At 45.0% G+C, this 20,053-nt stretch overlaps 1 protein-coding gene across 18 annotated transcripts in view; it reads right to left on the reverse strand.

Moving 5' to 3' along the window:
- Positions 1–20,053, reverse strand: part of NCOR2 (nuclear receptor corepressor 2) — a 355,660-nt gene that overhangs the window by 19,888 nt on the left and 315,719 nt on the right. For 11 of the 18 annotated variants that reach the window (XM_028709377.2, XM_028709372.2, XM_028709364.2 and 8 more), the window contains 10 exons: positions 18,749–18,898; positions 16,752–16,838; positions 15,666–15,946; positions 12,056–12,440; positions 4,621–4,848; positions 3,863–4,111; positions 2,874–3,026; positions 2,401–2,550; positions 2,079–2,241; positions 259–812 (listed from right to left, as the gene is read on the reverse strand). In XM_028709377.2, coding sequence (XP_028565210.2) covers positions 259–812; positions 2,079–2,241; positions 2,401–2,550; positions 2,874–3,026; positions 3,863–4,111; positions 4,621–4,848; positions 12,056–12,440; positions 15,666–15,946; positions 16,752–16,838; positions 18,749–18,898 — 2,400 coding nt within the window. The remainder of the gene's footprint in view (positions 1–258; positions 813–2,078; positions 2,242–2,400; positions 2,551–2,873; positions 3,027–3,862; positions 4,112–4,620; positions 4,849–12,055; positions 12,441–15,665; positions 15,947–16,751; positions 16,839–18,748; positions 18,899–20,053) is intronic. The other 7 variants (XM_077920871.1, XM_028709373.2, XM_028709369.2 and 4 more) reach the window with 5 other exon arrangements.

Consider the following 20,053-nt stretch of genomic DNA (forward strand, 5'->3'; position numbering starts at 1 on the left):
AACTGAACGATATGCATAACAGCAGCAGCAACAAACAAAACCAAACCCAAGAAGGCATGTAGATGAGAAAACAAACACAGGAGCAAGAGCCTTCATATGAGACACCACATGAAATAAAACAGGCCGTCACCACAAATGCAAAAATCAAATTTAAAAAACTGATGGGTGAGAAGGGTCTTCGGGGGAAAAAAGGTATTTGTGTGTGTTTTAAGGCCACAAACTTGGAAGAACCGCCCCGCTCCCCCTCCAATTTCTTACCATCGCTATTGGCGTCGTTACTTAGCGAGCTTCTCTCTCGCTTCCCCTTATCGCAAGAAATTTGACGCATGATAATCACATCTATGAAGCTGGCCGCTGTCATGGTGGTCTTACCGAGTGCTCGGAGCTCCTGCTCCTGTACTGAAAAGGTTTTACTCTTTTCTCTACTGGGCTGCTCACTGGCCGAAACTGCGTGCAGCGACTGCTCCAGGGGCGGGTGGTGCTGAGGGTGGCTTTTCCCCTGTCCTCTGCTATACAGGTGGGTTGGACCTGGCCCAGAGGAGGACAAAGGCCTGGGCTCCATGCCTTTAACGGGTGAAGGCGACTGTTCCAGGCCGCCCCCAGCAGGCAGCTTGGAGGAGAACAGGTTGCTGTCTGCCTGAGGCCGCTCCGCTTTGACATCCTGTGCTCTGGAGGCCTCCTTCTGCATGTGGGCAGGATCCATCATAGAGGTATAGCTGTCCAACCCACCTACGGAGCTGCGCAATGACGATACCGAGGAGTATCCTGAGGAGCGAACTGGTGATGTGGTGGCGGCAGAGGAGGAGGTGGATCTGAAGAGCAGAAGGCAAAGTAAGAGACCTGTGGGAAGCTTTTTGGGTGGGGGCAGAGGCGGATTTAGGGCACAACTGTGGGTTCCCCGGCACAACTAGGCAAGCGCTAACTAGGCTTCGGGAAGGAGACATGAGGGCTCTGGCAGGGTCCCAGAGTCCTCCCACCTCCTTCCCAAAGCCTAGTCAGCACTTGCGCAGCTCTGGGAAGGAAATGGGAAGGCTCTAGGACCCTGCCAGAGCCTCATGTCCTCCATGTATTTATCCACCCTTTTGGAAAGCCATCTAACCAACCAGCAATCAGAACCTCTTCGGACAGCAAGGTCCAAAAACCAATTATGTACTATGGGCTGTATCTAGTGCTAGTCCTACTCAGAGTAGACACATTGACATTAATTGACATGAATATATCAGGCCCATTAGTTTCAGTGAGCAACACCGGCATTGGGATATAACTTTATGCAAATAAGTAATTCCCTTTTGTTCCTCTTGGACCACTTGTCCCTGACTCTTGAACCTTGAAGCCCTCCAGACGTTGTCAACCTCCAAGTCCTATCAGCTCTGGGCAGCAAAGCCAGGATGGTGGGGAGTTATAGTCACAACAACACCTGGAGGGCCATCAGCTCCCCAGCCCTGTTCTAGTTTGAGGGGAGAGGGAGAAAAGTCTTCCATGCTCCCCACACAAATCATTCTTTAAAATGGTGGCATATTGATTATGGAATGCTCACCCCTTGAGAGGCCTTCATAACCTCCTCTCTGCTGGCTTTTAGGTGAATGTGGAAGCTTTATTTTTATTTTCTTTGCCAGGCTTTGAGTGTTATTTTTCCTGCTGTTCTGAAGTTTCATTCTGACTCTGTTTCTGTAGTTTCCCTGTTCTCTTCTACAGTATTCTTTCTTGCTTTCATGTAGGATTTGCATTTTAAATGGTTGTTGTATGCCCCCCTGGGGACCCTTTTAGGCTGAAGGGTGAGCTTTGAATGTTTCAGGTATATATATGTATGCTACAAACCTCTGCCACATCCCCCACGTGCCACCTCTGCCGTGACACTAAAATGTCCTCTTTGCAACAATGATCTGCACCCAATGCAATTTCCTCCCTGCAAGGCCCCAATCGGCAATGTGAAATGTAAATAGACCTGTGATCCTTGGATGAAGGGCAGTACAGAAATTTAATAGATAAAATAAAATATATAATAAAAACATGTGCTGAGCAACCCTGCCCATGGCACGTCAGGAACCAATAAGGCCGTTAGCGCATCTCTGACATACCGCAGAACTGAGGGGGCAAGGTTCTCCGAAGGGATCATCTTCATGTTTGTGTTATGCAAGACGCTGGGGCGCTGCTGGATGTTCTCCTGGGTGCGGGGCGAGACAGGGGAGTGCTTGTGATTGTGAGAGTGTGCTGACGGCCGACTGCTGCTTTGGTCTGTGCCTGCCACAAAACACAAAGAAACACTGTGAAAACTCTAGATGTGGAAAATCCAAAACGAACAACGGTTGAACAAGAAATAACTTAACCAAGTCCCTGCCAGGCACCTCCACCCGCTGCCCCCCTGCCCCCCCCGAGGTCACTAAAGGAATGCGATCCAACCTGGTCTCCAGATGGGGGCATGCTCCACAGTGGTTGTGGCAGCTAAGACCGACTTCTTGCGCTCCTTCTCACGCTCCCGTTCACGGTCTCGTTCTTGCTCCCTTTCAGAAACTGAAGGTCCTGTCTGCTTGGTCAGGTGTGTGTGGCCTCCTATGAATCATTAAACACACAGTCTGAACATGCTCAGAAAGCAGATGTTTTGACCTGAATATTAAAGCAGCTATTCTGCAGGCCCCCTGCCAGCAGCCAAAGAAAACTGCAGCCTGAAACATCCGAGGACACCCAGATATAAAATGACATGCCCATTTTAAAGTACTGCAATTTTAGCCCCTTAATTTTGCTTTGTGTTGCTGTTTCTTATTTTCCTCCTCTCCGTGTCCCTTATGTTCTTCTAGGCTGAGAGTGGACATGTTAACTTAGGCTCTTAAAGAAGCACCTCATGAATTTCAGCAACATATCAAGAATCAGCCTACCTGGGGAGAGTGGAGAGCTGCTGTGCCGGCTGGTGAAAGCCTGGGGGGCACTGTGGATGTATGTGACCCGGTCAATGGAGGCGGCAGAAGTGCCCGGGGTGGGGGGCACAAGCACAGGCAAATGTGGCACTTGAGACAGGTCAATTATTCCTGCTAAGAGAATGGAGGGGGGAGAGACAGTTAGGAGAAGCAATATGCCTTGGAACTAGAAGTGCAGTATCAAAAAAGCAGAAACCTCTTGTGGCATTGCAAGACATTGTAGCCTGTGCTGTGTCAGCTGTGAAAGGATGCCTTAATCTGGACACTGGGTACCACTTTCCGACTTTCCTGTCTGCCCCATGCCTCCTGCACTTTTTAGGGAGATCCATCTTCTGAAAGCAGCAAGTTCTGTCCGTGTCACATGGTATCACATCACCTGAAGGGCAAGGCCAGCTGCCCAAACTGCCTGCAGCTTGTTCAGAATGGCAGGCAAAGAAGTGGGCAGACAAAACACAGTGAAGAACCTCTTGTCAGTTACACTTCATGCAACTTGGCAATGCGGAACAGGGAAAACTACAGGCCTGAGGAAAGAGTTGCTGAAGAGTTCTAGGTAATGCAAAAGCTTCATCACCAGAATTACTGGTGCAGTTAAGAAGACCATTGGATCCCCATGATCTACATGCATCATGTGAAACATAAAAAATGTTGCAGCTGATTGATGCCTTCACCAGTTAATGTTGCCAAATTAGGCCCTTATGCCTGACACTTGCTCCATGTTCTCAATGTCCTCCTAGTCTCAACAACACAGAGAGCCCTATGACACCTTGAATCTAACCAGTGAATTGTGGGAGATACTTTTGCAGGCTTTGTCCAGCAACGGACCAAGTCTGGCCCATGCAAACTTATGCTATAAACAAACATGTGCTTCAAGGATCTCTTGCTTTTGTTGCAACAGCCGAACACAGACACCTGCCAGAATTTGCCACACAACCCCAAACCTATTTTCGGACCTGCTGCATAATTGAGGGCTAGCGAGGGCTCTCGCGGAGACAGGCCACGGAGCAGGTCTGCCCTCTGGGCCATGGCAGTGGCAGCCGCAGCATTGTGGTGCATCTGCTGGGAGGTGATGTAGTCGTTGATGATGGTCTGCCTGTTCTCCATGGCAGCCGTATCTGGGTAGCCGCGGATTAGGTATGGTGGGTAGAGATGGGGGTACGTAGGGCTAGGAGCGAGGTGCCTTGGCAAGTAATAAGCGGCTGCTGGGCAGAACAGAGAAAAGGGACAATATTAGCTTTTTCATATGCTGTGTGTTTTCTTCAGCAGAGTTTGTTTCAAAACAAGAGCACTTGGAGGGTAATTGGAGCCATCTCTGCTCTACTAGATCTCTTCTTCAACTCTATTTTTGGCTTCTCACTGTAAGTTCACCACTACCACCCATGTCCAAACTCTTCTCCTCTTTACCTGAACCTTGCCCACCCCCCACCCCCGTTCTTGCTGCAACTATCCCAGGGTGTCCGAAACCAGAGATATTCTTCTTTACTCTGCATGTTGCTAGAATGGCCTCAAACATCTCCCAATGTTCTCTGTCCTTTTCCATTGTCTGTTAAATTGTTCTAAACTGAACAATGCATCCAGATTCTTAAGAACTAACCCAGTCGAATCTGTACAGAGAGACTAAGCTGTATAATGCTGGCCTAGATAACTCAGCATATTCCAGCCACGGTGATTGTTTCACTGCTGCCATTTTCTGAACCTAAGACATGTTTACCTGCTTCCAGGGGGATTCCTCTGGGAATAGCTGCTGGGTCAAAGGCCAATGGAATGTGTCCCCTGTACAAGTCCACCCCACTCACTCCCCGGAGCAGGTGCTCATATGGAGAGATAGGGGGGTGGTGGTCTGCAAGGGTAGCATGAGGCGACTTGGAGCTGGCCATTTCTCTTGGCGTCGGGGTGATCTTTCTGTCTTGGGATACAGGCTTTCCAGCAGCAATGCTCCCTGTCAAAGTAAAAATGGTTTGTTACAAGAGCCTCTGTGGAACCGCCCTCGAGATCTCAAGCCATTCTGAGACAAGTACTTCCCTTTACCTGTTAGATTTGACTGTTGATTTTTTTTTACAAAAATGTTTGTAAAAGTTGAAAAATGAAATTATATATAAAAAAGAGACAAGCAGAAGAGGTACTGGAAGAGGTTATGTAATTTTTTTCCCATAAAAATAAAACTACCAAGATGAGAAAACACACAAAAACAACTATTGATGTCTCCAATATCAGAAGTTGAGATTGGGGAAACAATCTCAAATATGGCAAATGGTAATGCACCAGGGCTAGACAGCTTTCAAGTAGAATGGTATAAAACATATACTGATCTCCTGTCACCTAGATTATTATCACTTATATGATGAGATATTTAGAGAAGGAATCAGCTCAACATTATTCAACCATGCTTACATTACTGTTATTCCAAAGCCTGGCAAGGATCTGATGCAATGTGCCAACTATCGCATCTTTCGTATCTTTGATAAACATTGATACGGAAATAGTAACAGCAATATTGGCAAATAGATTGCAAAGAGTGATACCAACTATTATTAAAAATGACCAAACAGGGTTTATAAAGACGAGACAAGCTGTAGATAACATCAGGCTGGTAGTGGATTTGATAAATTTAAACAGGAACAGTGAAGATTTAGCTACTGTATACTATCTCTAGATATGGAAAAAGCTTTTGATAAGATCCACAATCTATGTGTGGAAAAAGTACTACAAAATTTTGGTTTTCCATTAGACTATATAAAATGGATAAACATATTATATTGCTCCCCTACATCTAGAGTTAAGACAAATGGCATAATTTCTGAACCTTTCACATTATCTGGAGGGCCTAGGCAAGCCTGCCCACTTTTGCCTTTGCTTTTTAATATCTGTTTGGAGTCCCTGGCTGTACTATTAGACAGCATAAGGAAATCTTTGGTGTAATTCATAACTCATTTGAATACAAATTGGTAATGTTTACAGATGATATTCTTCTGTTTATTATGAAACCTCACAGTACTATTTCAATATTAATGCAATATATATATATATTTTGGCAGTATTTCTGGATATACTATAAACTGGTCCAAATTGGAGTTGATGTTAATAGGAAATAACTTTTTGGTTCAACTGTTTAAACAATGCCAATTTCATATTTGCAAAGACAACATTAAATATCTAGGCATATTAATACCACAACTTATGTAAATGAGCCTAATTAAACATCAACAAAATATATCATGAGGTATCAATAGACATTGACAGATGAGAGTCATTGAACCTGACTCTGTGAGGGAAAGTCAATGCTCTTAAAATGAACATAATACCTAGACTACTTTATGTCTTAAGAGAAATTCCAATTCACACGACTAACAAATACTTTCACAAAATTAAATCTTTTACTAGAAAATGCCTTTGGGGCTCTTCACTTCCAAGAATATCTATGCAAAAAATGCAAATACTGATAAAAGATGGAGGAATTGGGATCCCAGACTTAGAATTGTATCAACAAGGATATTTACTGTCAGGTACACTATTCTGGAGACCCACAACTGAAAACAACTGTCCAAAATGGGCTGCTTTGGAATATGTAGCACCTCTAGAGAGATATAGCACTTCTAGAGAAACGGCATTTCCATGTGCTGCTCTGGTTTGCCAGAAGCGGCTCAGTCATGCTGGCCACATGACCCGGAAGCTGTACGCCGGCTCCCTCGGCCAGTAAAGCGAGATGAGCGCCACAACCCCAGAGTCGTCCGCAACTGGACCTAATGGTCAGGGGTCCCTTTTCCTTTACCTAGAGAGATGGGCAGAACTTGGGTCTAAATACCTTAATACTTAAGATGCTACTGAATCAGTAACATCAGTTCGAACAATATGGCACCATATGTCCCCAAATTATAAATTTGACCTTTTGTCCCATGGCAAAATGACTTTGTGGGGAAACAAGTCTTTAAAAATTGGGAAAGAAATGATCATATGGAAGAGGTGGATGAATTTGGGTATATGTATTAATGGACATGTACATTGGTAAAGGCTTTCTGGGAAATGATATATAATGAACTAAAGAAAATGTTTAAAAATACATTTGTTAAAAAACCAGAAGCCTTTTTACTAGGTATAATAGGTGAAGAGTTACCAAGTGAAGATAAAAGACTTATGCAACGACAGCAGCGAGAATGTTAGTAGCCCAGAAATGGAAGGAAGGTGAAGTACCAACAAAAGAAGAATGGCAGACGAAACTGATGGAATTTGTGGAGATGGCAAACCAATGGGGAAGATCTGAAACCAGGAAGATCAAGTATTTTCTAAAAACTGAAGCAAATCTGTAATTTATTTAAAGGACCAGTGTAAACAGTTAAAATCGCTGACAGGGTTGTAATGACAATTGTAATTGTGGAATTTTTTACGATGATTATGGATATTTAATAGATGGATAATGGTAAAAGATGCAGCAAACATCTTTTAATCTTAAACATGGAACCCATGGAGGGAGGGAAGGAGGCCCGAAGGTTCAAATGTAACTTGTATTTTAATGTTTGAAATGGTTATGTTAAAATGTATAAAATTCTGAAATATATATATATATATATATATATATATATATGGGTATATTAATGTTAGACCAGCTGATAAATGAAGAGGATGAATTTTATACATATTCCATCTTAAGAGACAAATACAGATTACCTACAAATGCTCAATGGCAATATCTCCAGATAAAACACTTGCTAACCACCATCTACAGACCAGCAGCTTTTACAGCCTCAGAGACCCCAGATATATTGAAGCAGTTGATAGATTCTTACGCCACAAAAAACCGGCCACCAACATATATAAATCTTTGTTATTACCAAACCAAATTGATATACAGGTACTGAAGGAGGATTGGAATAAAGAATTAAGAGATCTCAATTTCGACCTTATACAGTAACAAAAAATATTTAGAATATACTGGACCCCATTATGTTTAAAAAAGGGCTATCTAAGGTATCTAACTGTTGGAGATGCAATAGGGATAATGCTTCTCTAAAACATGTTTTTTCATTGTCCTATATTGAAAGTTTTTTTGGCAGACGGTAACTGAAACTATCAACAGAACTGTACGGAATATCCTTACATTTACAAAGCAAAATATCTTCTTGAATTATATACCCAGCACCTGGAACCTTACAAAAGGACAATATGAGTGGACTCTCCGTGCCCTGACCACAGCAAAAAGACTGGTTCTGATGAACTGGAAAAATAAAAATGCGGCTCCCTTCTATGACTGGATTGAAGACTTATGCAAACTCGCAACATATGAACAACTTGCATATAAACGCAGACTTGCCATGGACAAATTCAATGATATTTGGAGAATCCATTCTTACAAATACTGTAATTATTATTATTATTATTATTATTATTATTATTATTTATTATTATTATTTGTACCCCGCCCATCTGGCTGGGTTTCCCCAGCCACTCTGGGTGGTTTCCATAGAAACCAAAAATAGGTTAAGATCTGTAATAGGTTAAGATCTGGTGAAGTACAATAACAACCTTGTAAAATATACAGTTTGGGTCCCCCCTCCCCCCTTTATTTCTCCTTTTACGCGGGTTCTGTTTTTCTTTTTCTTTTTCTCTTATTTCCGTCTCATCATGTTTAGTGCACATATAATTATGTACTTTTAAAACTTTCAATAAAGATATTTTAAAAAATTCAAGACAGAAGGCATGAAAACAGCCTTATATATTCTGTCAGCAGACAATAGGTTAATGTGAAAATGAAAGTGTGTGTGTGTGTGTGTGTGTGTGTGAGAGAGAGAGAGAGAGAGAGAGAGAGAGAGAGAGAAAGAGACCCAGCAACCATGGAAAGAATTAAAAACATGCAAGGTGAAATCGAAGGCCAGATGAGGCTGACACCCTCCTCCTCTCCTGGGGAGCTGGAAGCATTTTTGCAACTTGCAGCTGGAAAGATGACAGGCTCTTTACATTTTCCTTCTCATTTGGCAATGGCACCTCAACGTTTAAATACTTGCCTTGCCAGCCCCTCCTGTTCTGGACTGAACAAAGCAAAAAGAGCTTATTTGAGACTGAAAGGAACTGTGCCCATTTCCCAAACCTGCTCTTATCTGAACCAGTTTAAAACAAAGCCTGGAGTGTGACCTGGATCTGCCCGATGAGAACAGTTTGGGTTCTGCAGTCATACAAACACATCGTTTATCGTGGCCACAGCTGCAACAGGCCCAGAATAGGTTGTACACCAATGCTTGCTTTATTTATTGTTCATTTGACTTATTTATAGACTACCCTTCACTCTACGGCCTCACAGCACAAACAAATCACAAGGTCATCAAATGATCAACCAACACTATAAAATATTACAATAATAGAACAGGCACGACTGAAGGATATAAGAGCAGGTGATGAAATTATCCAAGTGGTTCCAAATGCCAATCCCTCCTGAAGACCTGGGGAAATAGCTGCTTCTTTTGCTGCCAATGAAAAATTAACAGTATCTGTATCTAAAATGGCTGTTCCTCTTGTTGCTTCTCCCACTTTCTGGACAATGAAGTTGTCTGCAAGGGCAGTGAGGAATCTGTTTGACCTTATGCTCTTGGCTGAGTTTGACATCCAACAAATATCCGGGTAACTGAAGTCCCCCATTACTACTATCTCCCTTCCTTTTGCATGCTTGGCCATCTGTTCCAGGAAGGCATCATCTATGTCCTCCGTTTGGCTTGGGGATCTATAGTAAACTCCCACAAATGAGGTCTCTGTTATTCTTCTCTCCCTTAATTTTGACCCAAATGCTCTCACTTTGGCTTTGAGGTTCTAAATCTTGGATCTCTTCACAGGTATACACATCCCTGACATATAACACCACTCCTCCTCCTTTCTGTTGCTTGCAGTGTCATTGGTTCCCACATAACCAAGAGGAAGGGGTATTTGTCAGTGGGTTTTATGATTCTTTGCAGTCGTTCAGTTACATCTTGGATCTTAGCCCCGGGGAGACAGCACACCTCCCGAGACATCTTGTCAGGCCCACAGATCACTGCTTCTGTTCCCCTCAGTAGGGAATCGCCTATCACCACTACACGCCTCCTCTTAGGTTTGGTCGGGGTTCTTCCGTGAGCTGTCCGTTCCAAGGTCGCCTGCACATTCCCTGAGGACTGACTTTGCTGCTCGTCTTCATATACCTGATCGACTGTAATGAGGGAGAGATCCTCAAATGGAGTCTGTTCTTCGTCTTCCATGCTAGGGGAGAGGACTTCAAAGCGACTGTGTATTTCTAAACAATCAGAGCGAACCCTGGGCCTCCTACTTCTTTGAGTCACGTTTCTCCATATATCTGGCACCTGTGTTGGTGAACTAGCCTCCTTCTCAGGGGTGTCCCCTGTCTCCTCCTTGGTGGAGATGGAGTTCTCTGTTGCTTCCAAGAAGAGCTCCAGCTCTCTAATTCTTTGGAGCGTAGCTACACGTTCCTCCAGTTGCTGGACTTTAGTCTTCTAAGAGGGCAATCAACATACAATTGCTGCAGGTAAAGCTGCCTGCAACCTTTGGCAAGGTGGCAAACATTGCGCAGGAACCGCAGGCGACTGCAGCTGTTCCCTCACCCTCCATCTTGAAAACGTGTCGTTGGGTGTGCCTACAGTGGTCCTCCATCTTAAAAAGCGTGAAGACAGGACAAATAACCCCCCCAAAAAAACCTAGGTCTCCCCCAACAAACGTTTGAGACTAGCTCCCCTAAATCTAAAAGATGGATCAAACTGCGTGCGCCGCCAGACGCGCGCCGCTGCCCTGCAAGCTCTGATAAGCTCCTCCCACAGCTAATCACCTGACTCAACGGAAACCCTGCCCCCTCTGACCTTTGCACAGAGAGAGCAGCTAATCAGCCACAAAGAAACACACACATAAGAAAACCCTTTTGCTCCTCCTTCAGCTGCTGCCCTCAGCACCCCTGACCTCTGGCTGGTTGGGACTGTTGTGAGTCCAACAACATCAGGAAGGTAAATGGTTCCTCATTCCTAGCATAAGCAGCACATCAGTACATCTTTAGAAATATAGTAATTATTTCCAGAGAAAGAGTTCATATTTGCTTTCAAAGTCACCCCCAAATTCTACAGTCTTGCTAAATTACACCCCTGGCCTGGAATTTAAAACAAGTTTAAAACTGGGAATCCTCCAAACCTCTTGGCTACAATCTGCCCTGGAATCCTGCTTGCAGAGGGCTGGCCATATGTGTACATTTCATAAAGGCCAGCCAAGAGAATCTTCTGTTCTTAGAAATGAACAAGATACTTCATTTAACAAATATGTTGATTCTCTTAAGGCAAGGGGGGTGTCACAAACTAATAGGCATAAAGACTGTATTTGTAGGGAGAATAACCATGCTCATCTTTTTCAAATGCATTGGTCAAGTCTGGAAGAAAAAAATAGGATGACATAATGAAGTCTCCCTGTTTCTGCAGAAGTGGATCATGCAACTCTGGGAGTAGAAGCCAGCTCTTCCAATATGACCGACAGCTTCCTCAAAAGCAGGTGGAATCTGCAGCGACACCCCCCCCCCCCCCCCGCTGGCCAAACACTGCTAAAAAGCAGCAGCAGCAAAAGGGACAACTTTCCTCTTGAAAGTTATCATGGTGGTATGGACAGTAACATACTGGGTCCCGCCCAGAGCTACTGCTGATTTGCATATGCTAATTAAATATGTATACATGCAAACTTGGGCTTTAATGCCTGGACTTAAATGCCACAGAAGGATGTATGCTAACTAATTCCTCGTTCAAATCACCCCAGATAAGCTATTCAATTAATCTGAACTGCACCACAGATCAACCAAAACCAGTTCCTTTTTCATTCATTTACCCCAATTAATGTCCCGAACAACCCTGCTCCAGATAAATTGAATTTCCTTCAATTACCCCTATTTGTTACCCCCTAAGCCATAATTAGTTAATTTATTTCCCCAAATATCCTACCCTGTAAACCTAATTACCTCTGGTTCAATTCTCCTTGAATTCAATATTAACCAAGAAACATTCAGGGCTCTTAAAAGGATGTCTGGGGCCTGTGCCCCATAAGCTCATCCCTGGACATGTCCCTGGTTCCGGTGCCTCACAACCAGCCTGAAACGTACAACCTGAAGAAGCCCCCTAATCCACAGCCTGCAAAACAGGACCACTGACCTTCATGCTGCCGCGCACTTGGCTCCCTCGTGGAGACTGGGGACCCTCGGTGCAAGTGACTGCTGAAAGCCGTTCCATGGGCTGCCTGGTGGTCCTCATAGGCAAGAGGGCTGTGGCGAGGCTTCCCTGCTTCAGGCACGATCACAGGGGCTCCTCTGGTGATGGAGCCGCCAGAGTTTGTCACTGGGCTGGGCCTGCTTTTCAAACTCTCCTCGTAAGCACTTTTCAAACTCTCCCCGTAAGCTCTTTCCAGAGTCCTTGGGTCCTGCATGACATCCAGGGAATGCAGGGGATGAAAAGTCCTCCCCGGGCTTCCAATAATGGAACGGACATCATGCTTTTTGGCACTTGCCGAAGCGTTGCTGTCATATTTCAGCGGGGTTCCCTGGGGGGACAAGGTGGGAGACAAGAGAGAAAGGTCAGCAAGCTGGCAGGAAAAGGACAGCAGCACGGAAGGTCACAAATGGCTTTCTGAGGCTGCCCCTGGCATTCTAGGCTTCGCTTCGACAGATGAAAGGGGGGGGGGAGGCACACTGATTCGTTCATTTTGTCAGTTAATTCCCATTTGCAGTTTGCCAAGTCTGTATGAAAATTGAGGCCACCGGGTTATAGCAGAGGAGGGATGGGATGGGATGTAGGGGCTGCCACTTGCTCTGCTGAGAAGTCAGGCTTCCCTCTCCACCAACTGCTGTCCCCTGGCAGCCGCCATTCCACCAGGCCTTGGCAATGGAGAGAAGAGAACGGATGTCGGGTCAGCTGCCCTGGCAACAGTGCAGAGACCAGAAGCTTCCACCCCAATTGGTCATCAGAAGAACTTGTACCAAAGTTTGTTTATCTCCTACTCCTTCAATAATGCATTTTCTTTTTGTGTAGGCTTGAGGGCAGGGGTTATCTTTTTTTAGCAATCTGGGAGCCCATTTTGGCTAAAGAGCATAATAAAATTTATTTAAATAAAGAAATAGCATCAGCTTCCTTTGGATGCTCTTTCCCATCTGTTTTCAAATTTTTCACTTTCTGGGAACACTTTCCCGCACTAACTTCATTGCTATGGAACCCCTATTACCTGTCACATTGCAGAGGATTCTGGTACATCTTCTAGCCCAGCCTTTCTCAACCTTGGGTCCCTAGATGTTTTTGGGACTACAACTCCCATCAATTCTAGCCAGCATGGCCAGTGATCAGGGATGATACAAACTGTAGTTCAAGAACATCTGGGGACCCAAGGTTGAGAAAGATAGTTCTATACAGTAAGTTCATTGCACCAAAGCATTGGCTACAGAAACCAAACCACAAGAACATGTCACACCAAACAATGGTTAAGGAAGTTCAACCCTCTATTCCCTTCTCCTAAGATGTTTGTTTGTTTGTTTGTTTGTTAAGACCGAAAGGCTTAAAAAGGCTTATTGAGGGCCAGGACTATCCCACTACTGGCTTTTGTTAGTGAGTCTATGAGCCTTTCTGGCTAAAGGTATAAATACCTGCAGTGCTTTTTTAGTAAAAAATGTTTAGGGGTACTCTCATTTTCCTACTCATACTGAAATACTTCCCCTCAATGAGGCCAAACTTAGATTCACAAAATGTTTAGGGGTATGCGTACTGCTGCGTCCCCCCAGGAAAAAAGCACTGAATACCTGCAATAAACAAACTCTGCTTTGACTTGATGTTTGAAATGACAAACCATGGTTTGAGCTAACTAATTTGGTATGATCAAGATGCATAAATTAACACACTGTTATCACAGCAACTGGAATGCCCTGGTTTTCCCGTACATTTGGAAGCTCAAACTATGGCTTGGGTTCTAAACTATGGTGAGCACAAACCATGGTTTGGTGTGATATCTGTATTGAGCATCCGCTTATGCAGATGAAAGACCAAGCACATTGGGCCCCATGACCATGTCATAATGGACCTAAAAACACATTCAACGTTTCTCCTACAGCTCCACGTTGCAAGGAAAGATCAGAAGCAATGGTCAAACTGGCTTTGAAGGAAAGATGCCCATTGAGGAATCCATGACTAGGAACACTGAAATCACCACTCTACCTCACAACTGGTGGTCACTTACCACCTGAATGATTTATACCAACCAATAGGTTTATTCACCATTAGCTACCAATAAAGTAAGCAGAAACCTTAGTATTAAGAGGAGGAGGACATATATTTCATTCTTCCTCTAGGGCAGGTCATAATGTGTGATTGGCAGGGAGTGGCGAGAGGGACTGCTAGGCAAAACCATAGATCTGCTGGCCTAGGAGCAAAGGGTGCTCCTGGGTCATTAAATGAGACACCTCTCCCAAGGGGAAACAATCAGCTCTGTATAACAACAGGTGGAACCATTTGAGGCAGGATGCTTAATTCACACATCCCAAAAACGTGGCATGAGGTAAAGTGGTTAGTCACTCTCAAGGAATATCGACATACCCACCTCATCTCTCCATGGGAACAAAGCAGATTTGTAAACAGCCCTCACCGAGGCCCGGCAGAGCTGCTATGGAAACCATCCAAATATTTTATCAGCCCACGCAGGAGACATGAGCCAAAAGCTGACTCATCATTAAATGAATCTGGATCTGCTTGGGTATTTTACTTGAAACTTGTAGCAGAGGCTCAACTAGGAGAACTAAAGAGCAAGACCTGGGTTCAAATCACTCTATGGCCACACTCTCACTTTGTAGCCTTGGAACAACTCTATGACCCAATTTTAGGTGCAGTGCTGAGATAAATCAGTGGCTTCCTATCCTGGCTTGTTTTAACTAACTGTCACCCTCTGTTTGGAAGCAATAATAATAATAATAACAATAATAATAATAATAATAATAATAATAATAATAATAATAATAATAATAATTTATTATTTATCCCCCCCCCCAGTTTCCCCAGCCACTCTGGGCGGCTTCCAATCAAGTGTTAAAAACAATACAGCATGACGAAGCAATGACGAAGCGTGGTTATTTTAAAGCAGATGTCAAGACCCCCATGGGGTTCACCACTGACCAGAACCCCAAGTCAGAAGCTATAGTGCTACTGACTGCAGATCCCACAGCACCAGGGCCCCTAAAACTGGACCCCCATGGGCACTTCCCCCTAGGCCTGAGCAAACTAGTGCCTCCCACACCACCTTGCCAGTCCAATGCTATAGGCTGAAGGTCATAAGAGTGCAGGATGAGTGCCCAACTTCAGGTCAGAGTGTTAATGTATTTATTATTTAAAGTATTTATATCCACCCAAAAGTCCTAGGATGGAAATATTCGCAGCCCAAACAAAAACTTACAGCTTGACCCTAAGCAAGATTCTAGTTCTCCCAGAAGGAGTGTGCAGCATAGGAGAGATGGGACAGAGGCAGAGGCCCAGAAGGCCTTAGTTCACCACCAACCCTCCCTGGAAGAACCTGCTCACTAGGAGTTCTCCATAGCGCTGAGACAACCAGCCTGGTGTGCTGCCTTGCCTCCTGGGCTCGTTTGCAGGACCAGAACATCAGGAAGTGGACAATTCTAATCTCTGCCTCTAGTTACACACAGCAGGAGCTCCTAAGCAACTGAGCAGAGAAGGACACTTGTGTCTTAGCATCCTCCCTACCCCAGTGCCTCTCTGTTGCGGACCGTGTGGATACCTGGGTAATAGAGCCCTCCTTCACAGGCCTCGTCATCAGAGAGATGTCAGGCGTGCGCCTCAGCTCCTCCCTGGGAATCTCATGGATTGACCTTCCTGCTTCCTTCACAGTGGCAACAAGGCCTTCATGAACTGCTTTCATTTTCAACGGGGTAAAGCTCTCATGAGGCCTGACCTTGTAGGCCTCGGATAAGTCCCTCGGAGGTGTGCTTTCCCTCTTGAGCTGCTTAGCTTCTCTTCTGAGGTAGTCCTCGGAGGCTTCCACGTAAGATCGAGGTATTCCTGGGGGAACATACCAAAAGACAGAATCCATCAATGGGCTTCCTACAGAAAAGTAACTTCTGCAATTCTCTCTTTTGTCCTCCAGATGAAGCACATCACACAATTTTCAACTCAACTAATTCAGTTCATTTGCAAAAAGGACCATACTTGAAGACCAGAGGCCAAAGCGCAGCCCTGTGGGCAACAAACAAAATAGAACACTAAACATGCCATGAAAATTTCCAGGCCTAATTTGATAGCACAACCCAAAGACCAACATCATTACATAGTCTTTTCTAGCTCACAGAACTGACTTGAATCACTCTGCAGGTCAGACTGTGGTGAGGCTGTCACGAGATTGACTCCACCCCAATGCCAAATTTATGCACAGCCCTTTAAAGTGTCTTCACATGACTGGGACAGAGAACAAAGTCCTCTTCCCCTTACTCTCACTAGTTGACATTGTATTTATAGCCTCCTGAGCCTGAAAGCCCCACATTGGCACACTGCTTTATTATGGGAGGAAGGGGATTCGGGAAACATGCAGGGTGAGTGCAACTCATACCAGCTGCACTCCCCCTGTGTCTCCTGAATCCCTTTCCTCCCAGAACTTCCCACAAACTCCCACATCCTCCTGAAGAGATTATTCAGCTGTCACAGGCAGAAGGCTGGATTTGGCTGACAGACAACCTACTGCCTGACCCAAAACAGTTGCCAGAAAAGTAAACAACTACTGAATTAGGATTAGAAAGGAGATTATCAGCATGACAGGCTGACAAGTTCTGCCCCCAGGTTAGATTTCCACGCTCCCTTTGCTACACATTACCTTGCGTGATAGAGCCCCGGATGTGATGCGGTTCTTTCAAATTGAGGGGACTGTGGCGGTCGGGTGGGATGGCTCGTCCCATTAGACCTAGAGTTGCCCCACACAAAAGAAGAAACATATTAAGACATTTCAAAATGTGCACTTTTTATGCTCCTCGGTTCACTCTGAGAACTTCTAGAGTTTCTATAACCAAAAAGCCAGACAGCAGAACTGGAATGCAGGAACTGTGTTTCTTTTTCATTTTCATTGGACTGTAATTTGGAAACTCCCCCAGCTGTCTCCAAACTGGTGCCCTCTAGGTCCTGCTGGCAGGGGCAGATGAAAGTCACATGCCAAAGAATCTAGAAAGCACCTGGCTGGCAAACGTGGAGTTGCAGCTTGTTCCTTTATTACTTTCTGTCTCCTGCCCCCACCCGACTCACTCATTATTAAGCACATGAAAGCACCACAAGCAAATTTTGAAGACCTGCACACAGGCACCTTGCTTCTAATTATGAGGAAATGCAGGGGTCCCCTTCACAAAGGTCCCCAGCAGCACAGAGGCCTCTTTCACAAGGTGCAAGGGAACACACGTAAATAACTTAGCCATAAGCACAGGGCCAAAAGTGGGTCCAGTGGTCAATAAAGCAGTTTCTGCATGTGCCACAGAGGGAAGTGAGGGGGAGATGGGACTCGTCCACCTGGGAAGGGAGCCCATCTAGGAGAAGGAAAACTCTGATCCTAAACCTTTGCTGCCTTGTGGGCTATCTTCAGGAGAGGAAAAGGCTAATCCTACACAAATCTGGAGGGGAGTCCCTAAGATGGTTGGATGGTGCCTTGTACACCTCCTTCCAGCAACTCCTGCAGCCAAGCTGGCGCCCAACTTCTTGCTCTGATCTCCTTTGGACCACATCAACAAGGCTTGCCATATGGGCAGCCCAGAACCTCCAGACACACTGCCCAGGCTTGTGCACTGAGCAGGTCACTTCAGTGATGCTAACACAGCAGTTTGACTTCACCCCTGGAGGCACACTCCATTGTCTCGAGACAGATGGATGCCAACAAGAAGAAGGGCAGGGCAGCTGGTGTCCTTCCACCAGTGGCCTAACTAGGACTGGGAAAGACACATTGCCCATGTAATCACATTGTTAACATGCATTTCCTTGCATGCATTCAAGGTTTTGATGTATTATATCACTGCAATTCTTTTATTTGTTTTTATTTTCTATTTCTCTATTCTGCCATGGAACCTAATGGTGAAGGGTGGGCAAGAATGCTTACTAATAAATAAACACAAATCTTGGGACTGCAAATTCCAGCTTACAAAATAAGAGTTAAAAATTGATTGAGATTCTTCAGTCTTTTCGCAAGCTGAAATAAGGAAATAGGTAACCCAAGATCAACAGGGATGTTATATTCAGGTCTTATGGATAGCAGATTTCTCTTGAGGGTCAATAAAGCATTCCCAGCTTGTTTGATGTGCATGGAGGCTTATTGTGTAGGATGTCCAAATTAACATTCTCCTCCAACCCTTCCCCTTTCGTTCTGAATGGTTGATTTTAGATGAAAGGAAACAAGAGGAATGAAATAAATCCCGAGAGACAGAAAGCAGCACCAGATGGACACAGATGCATAACGCTGAATGTTTGGATGGAGTGGTCCGTATGCCGCCATCAGAGAAGAAGGCATCAGCCACCTTTATTGGAAGCCTGATGCACTGGAGAGAGTACATATGAATGGACAAAGCTGCCTTAAATGGAGACCGGCCACTGGTCCATCTAACCCATACTGTCTACTGTGACTGTCAACAGCACTCCAGGGTCTCAGAGAGGGTTTTCCCAGTCACCTGCTACCCAGTGATCATTTTAATTGGAGATGTAAGGGACTGAACTTGGGTCCTTCTCCACGCAACCTGTGGGCCCTGTCATTACACCCCTTCCAAAACACGGCAAGGGCAACTGATGACAAGCAGTACAAATTTGACTTGACTGTATGAAACATTGTTTGTGAAAGCCCACCTTCGATACTAGCAGATGGAAGCTCACGCCCAGATAAACCCCGTGATCCTCTCCCTTCCATCATGTCATAGGTCCGTTTGATGCCCATGGCCTCGTGTGGGACTCCAGAGTTTCTGCTGTTCTCTTTGGGACACTGTGCAACAGCACCACCTGAAGGGGGAGTGATAAAACAAAGCAAAATAAGAGATGCATGAACGTCCAGCTGAAAGATTGCAAGACTGCGGCTCATGCTTAAGGCAGGACCTTGGCCAAGGGGAGTCTCCGAGGACTCAGTCCAACATAACTCAGCAGCTTTTGTAAACATTCCAATTTGGAGTCAATTCCCGGGAACCAAGTCATGTTTTCCCTCCCAACTTGCAATTCCAAATTTGGTGGCCTTGTGCTTAGACTCACCCCCAAACTCCCCTAGTGCCCGTCTCTAGCCAGCAGAACACTGCAAGTCAAGTCCAGGCCTGGCAGAATTTGCCTTCGCCTTTGCTTTCTTCTCTAGAACGAGCCCTTTGTGAATATAGTGGCCCTCCCTTATTTTCTTTATGTACTCCTTTAAGATCTCCCCAACCCCCGCATACTGCTCATCAATCTGTGGAGAAAAGACAACTCAGAACCACTCCATATCAACCTGAATGCAAAGGGGGAACCTGCCTTTCTCCCCCTCCGCCCCCAAATTTGAACCAACAGATGGGCTACAACGCTCCAAGCTTAAAAAGCTGAAGGAAGAAATCTGAGGAGGAAAAATAGCAGAACAAAGGGGGGGGGGACTACAAAGAGAGAGGCCAGTGCCGGGAACATGCTGTGCAGCCAGAGACCAGAATGATAGCAAGACATCTGCTGCGCCTGCTATCCAAACCTCATGCAAGTGAATCTTATCTCTGTACAAGTTCCGAACTCTTTGCTTCCCTTCCGTGAGACCAATTCAGACAACCATTCTTATTTATAGAAGTTCAGATTTGCTGCACAGATGGTACTACAGTCTTTATCCATCTTATGAGAGACGATTGGCAGAGACCCAGCAGTGGTAACCCCAAGCAAACCTTGAAAACCACTCTAAAAACTCCTCCCAAGTGGAAAAAGCTGTATAGATTTTTTCTGCACTAGCTACTGAAAGGGGCCATGTGTTCGCATGTGTGGCATAACAAGAGTGCACACCATTACATCATAGGAACACTGAAATGAAGGAAAGTGCCCCTGAGTCAGGCCACTGGTCCATCAGAGTGAAGGTTACTCTGAGCTGGGCTGGTACTGAATACCACCCTTTGCTTCCCCTCTCACCCAGCAACCAAACAAGATATGGGTGTGTGGAAGTAA

The sequence above is a fragment of the Podarcis muralis genome, chromosome 16 (assembly GCF_964188315.1).
Source record: "Podarcis muralis chromosome 16, rPodMur119.hap1.1, whole genome shotgun sequence".
NCBI classification, from domain to species: Eukaryota; Metazoa; Chordata; class Lepidosauria; order Squamata; family Lacertidae; genus Podarcis; species Podarcis muralis.